The sequence below is a fragment of the Elephantulus edwardii genome, unplaced genomic scaffold (genome assembly GCF_000299155.1).
Source record: "Elephantulus edwardii isolate Elephantulus edwardi_28Jun2011 unplaced genomic scaffold, EleEdw1.0 scaffold00095, whole genome shotgun sequence".
Taxonomy (NCBI): domain Eukaryota; kingdom Metazoa; phylum Chordata; class Mammalia; order Macroscelidea; family Macroscelididae; genus Elephantulus; species Elephantulus edwardii.
This window is the reverse complement of record NW_006399845.1, coordinates 9321672-9326654: the sequence shown is the minus strand read 5'-3', so window position 1 is coordinate 9326654 and position 4983 is coordinate 9321672. Positions and strand designations below refer to the sequence as shown.

General features: G+C 44.5%; 1 protein-coding gene across 1 annotated transcript in view; it reads left to right on the top strand.

Annotated features, from left to right (window-relative positions):
- Positions 1-4056, top strand: part of LOC102857553 — an 18413-nt gene extending 14357 nt beyond the window's left edge. Inside the window, exon 4 of the mRNA XM_006891207.1 lies at positions 1586-4056. Coding sequence (XP_006891269.1) covers positions 1586-4056 — 2471 coding nt within the window. The remainder of the gene's footprint in view (positions 1-1585) is intronic.
- The last annotated feature ends 927 nt before the right edge of the window (positions 4057-4983 follow it).

Sequence of the window (4983 nt, the reverse complement as noted above, 5' to 3'; positions counted from 1 at the left end):
GTTTTAGTCCTAGGTCCATGATCCACCTTGAGTTGGTTTTTGTATATGGAGTGAGGTGGGGATCTTGTTTAATTCTTCTGCAGATAGTAAGTAAAGATGTTTTTTGAAATGTATTCTTACTTTCCCCTCATATTTTTAAAAGAACATACAGATAATACCTTCATTTGGGTAGTTCTCGGTCTATATTTATAGAAAGAGGTATACAGTGACTTTTACTGTAATTGACACTGTGGTGAATTATATACTATATGTAGGGGATTATATGTAACATGAAAATAGAACACATGAAAATTATGGTGAAGCATGACAATTGGAGTTTCACAGAAAAGTGTATTATTTCTCTTCCAAAGCCCTAAGAGCTATTGTTACAGCAATAGGAAGAAAGTTCAATGAAACACTTAAAATTATTCAGTGTGGGTTCTTTTACTTTTCCAAATGTTTGATTTTTCTGAAGGAGAAAACATTATGACTGTTGATTGTGTACATTTATCAGATAGAAAATTCCCTACACTGATTTCATAACTAGGAGAAGGCAATCTCCTATCTTGTGATTAACTGCCTCTGAAAACCTGCTGGAGGGTCAGTTATGGGTTGATTTCCAACTCGACGATACTCAACAATAGTGCATGCAACATTATTAAAAATGAAAATAATAAGTGTTGGTGAAGGTCTGGCAAATTAGAAAACGTGTACATTGCTGGTGGAGTGTAAAATGATACTACCACTTTAGAAAGAAATTGTATAGTTTCTCACAAAATAAAACTTAGAATTACAGTATGATTCAGCAGTCCTCTACTTGTTATGTACCCGAAAGAAATGAAAGCTGGAACAAAACAGATACATGTATACCAGTAAAATCCCAAATATCCATCAACTGGTAAATTGACAACTTATGATGTCATTATGCAATGAAATCTTTTTTCAAAGGAGAAATGACATTCTGAAACATACTACAACATGGGTGAACCTAAAACACACACACATACACACATACAAATACAAAACATAGGTGAACCTTGAAAACATTATTTTGAGTGAAATAAACCAGAAACAAAACAGGAAATATTGTACGACTCTATTACATAAAATACAACGAGTAAGCAATTGCCTAGAGATGAAAGATGACCGATGATGACCACGGGGTGAGTGAAGAGGAGGTTAGAGGGTTATTTCTGATGAAGTCCCAGCTGGTTTCTGGGGAAGAAATAAATATTTTTTAAATGTATGTCAGAAATGGTTGCACAATACTGTGAATGCAGTTAATGGCATTGAGTCAAGCTCTTAAAATGGTCTAAATTGCAAATTGTATGTTGTATATATTTTGCAATTAGAAGCTTTTCAAAAAACAAAAATGGTGCAGTCTTAAGTCAGGACTCTAAGTGTCGCTGTTCCCTAACTCGGCGACAAAAGGGATCGGAACTAGTGTTCTAACCTGCAAACACCAAGCAATCAGACACAAAAGCTCTCCAGCTGCGCAGATATCCCAAGCCCCAGAGCTTCAGTTCTCTGCCTGTTTAGGGACCTTGGCCGCTAAGTCTGAGCAGCACCAAGTGATGGTACTTGTTTCCGCTCCCTAATTTCACAGAAGATCAGAAGGAGCCCGTAATGGCGACTCTGCAGAGGCGCCGGTGCTGCGGGGGGCTGGTCCTCCTCTTCTCGTTTCTGGAGATGCTGTGGGGAGCCAGGGCTGGGCAGATCCGCTACTCCATTCCTGAGGAGCTGGAGAAAGCATCCTTTGTGGGAAACATCGGCAAGGACCTGGGGCTGGAGCCTGGGAAGCTGGCGGAGGGCGGAGTCCGCATCGTCTCCAGAGGTAGGACGCAGCTCTTTGCGCTGAGCCCGGGAAGCGGCAGCCTGGTGACTGCGGGCAGGATAGACCGTGAGGAGCTCTGCGCCCAAAGCGCGCGCTGTCTGGTGAATTTTAACATTCTTGTTGAAGATAAAATGAACCTCTTTCCAGTGGAAGTGGAAATAACGGACATAAATGACAATACACCTCAATTCTTAACGGAAAAATTGGAGGTAAAAATTCCTGAAAATGCACCTCCATCCTCTCATTTTCCATTAATGGGTGTCTACGATCTGGATGTAGGAATGAACTCTCTCCAGGGCTTCAAGCTCAGCACTAACAGTCACTTCTCAGTGGATGTGCAAAATTACTCCGATGGGCCCAAGTACCCAGAGCTGGTTCTGGAGCGTGCCCTGGACCGGGAGGGAGAGGCCATTCACCACTTGGTCCTCACAGCCGTGGATGGTGGTGACCCCGTTCGCTCAGGTGTGGCGCGAATTCAGGTAACGGTCCTAGATGTAAATGACAACGCTCCAGTGTTTACAAAGCCTGCCTATCGGGTAAGTGTTCCTGAAAACCTGCCTATAGGTACACCTGTGTTGACGGTGAACGCCACCGACCAGGATGAAGGCCTCCACTCGGAAGTAACATATTCCTTCGTGAAGGTAACAAAAAAGATCGCCCAGATTTTCTCCTTGAATGCTTTGACTGGGGAAATATCAATTTCTGAAGCGCTAGACTACGAAGACGCAAGCTACTATGAGCTGGATGTTGAAGCCCAGGATAAGCCGGGCCTTCGAGACAGAGCGAAAGTCTTCATAACTGTGTTGGATGTAAACGATAACGTACCTGAAGTGGTAGTGACTTCTGGAAGCCGAACAGTTGCTGAAAACGCGCCACCAGGTACAGTAATCGCCCTTTTCCAAGTGCATGATCGAGATTCAGGACTGAATGGGGTTGTAACGTGTTCAGTCTCCAGCAGTCTGCCATTTGAATTGGAAAAGTCAGTAGACAATTACTATCGATTAGTGACAAGCACAGCGCTAGATAGGGAGCAGGTGTCCCTGTACAACATTACCGTAACAGCCACAGACAAGGGAAAACCTCCTCTGTCTACAGAAACGTTCATCTCCCTAAATGTGGCAGACATCAATGACAACCGGCCTGCCTTCTCCCAGGAGTTCTACTCCATCTACATCCCCGAGAACAACCCCAGAGGAGCCTCAGTCTTCTCGGTTACCGCCCATGATCCCGACAGTGGAGAGAATTCCCGAGTTACTTATTCACTGGCCGAGGACACCATACAGGGGGCACCAGTGTCCTCCTATGTCTCCATTAACTCTGACACAGGAGTCCTGTATGCTCTGTCTTCCTTTGACTATGAACAGTTTCCAAACTTACAGCTCAAAGTGACAGCTAGTGACAGCGGTGAGCCATCACTCAGCAGCAATGTATCACTGAATGTATTCATTCTGGACCAGAATGACAATGTCCCCGAGATCCTGTACCCCGCCCTTCCCACCGACGGCTCCACGGGCGTGGAACTGGCGCCTCGCTCCGCAGAACCCGGCTACCTGGTGACCAAAGTGGTGGCGGTGGACAGAGACTCGGGTCAGAACGCCTGGCTATCCTACCGCCTGCTAAAGGCCAGTGAGCCAGGGCTGTTCGCGGTGGGGGTGCACACGGGCGAGGTGCGCACAGCGCGTGCCCTGCAGGACAGAGACGCGCTCAAGCAGAGCCTGGTGGTGGCCGTTCAGGACCATGGCCAGCCCCCTCTCTCGGCCACTGTCACACTCACCGTGGCTGTGGCCGACAGCATCCCGGACGTGCTCGCTGACCTGGGCAGCATGGAGTCTCCCACCAACCAAGACGACGCTGGCCTCACTCTGTACCTGGTGGTGGCCGTGGCTGTGGTCTCCTGCGTTTTCCTGGCGTTTGTCATCGTGCTGATGGCGCTCAGGCTGAGGCGCTGGCACACTAAACGTCTGTTCCAGGCTTCCAGCTGCACAATGTCCGGCCTGCCCGCCTCTCACTTTGTGGGCATGGACGGGGTGCGGGCCTTCCTGCAGACCTATTCCCACGAGGTCTCCCTTACCGCGGACTCGCGCAAGAGCCACCTGATCTTCCCTCAGCCCAACTATGCAGACACGCTCATTAGTGCAGAGAGCTGTGGGAAAAGCGAGCCACTTTTAATCCAGGAAGACTCAGGTTTGAATAAAGAGGAAGACTCTTTTATTCAGGTGAGACTTTTGCTTTTATTTGAGTAGGAAATTCTAAGTCTCTTTGGCCAATGCTTAGTTTTCTTTGTTTTGCAGGGAATCATGTAATTAATGTGATTCTATACTTCTAAGGTTTTCCTTTTATCAGTAGAGCAGTCCTTAAATTTTCATTTTTTTTAATTTCATAGGAAAAAAGTAGTTAATACCCTATATATCCTTTACATTTCTCCTGTTGGCATTGCTTTGAATTTTTTCTTGTTGTTGTTAAGTTGGTTGGTTGGGTTTTCTTAGAGTGTGGCATCTGTGAGAGCCTTTTCTAATGGAAAAGTTTATTCAGTGCAATCTCAGTGAAAGAAGGTCAAGATAGTGTTTTCTAAAATTACGGCAATCCATGAAAAATATTTCCTTGTTTTCTTCTTTTAACTTCTTAGGAATATTTTTTAAAATTAGAGGTCAGAATAATTTGCATCTGTAGCAGGGAGAATTTAGGCTTTGGTGAGCACCACTAGACTTGAGTAATATACTCCTTGCACTGATAACTATTTATCTTTGCCCGCTCACAGTCTCTAGCCTCCTGTACCATATTTTGCACAAAAATTAGGAAAAATATGTGAGAATTCTTGCTATCTATGAAAAGCATTCCGGAGGCACTTAGTCGACAACAGATTTGTTTATTGTTTTGGCAGTCTATGACATTTGCAATGTTCTTTACCAATACCGCAATTCAAAGTCATCAATTCTTTAAGCTTCCTTATTTATTGTCCAACTTTCATATTCATACAAGATTTTTAAAAAATATTCTTGGTAGTGTTCTTAAAGTGACATTCTTCCTCTTTAAAGGTTTCTTTGTGGTAGATTTACTCAATGCAATACATTGATTTCTTGACTATTGCTTCCAAAGATATTGCTTAGGGGATTCCAGTTTTGGACCTTTCCAAAAAGTTTATAGCCCTGAAATTAATGGAGTACATGACA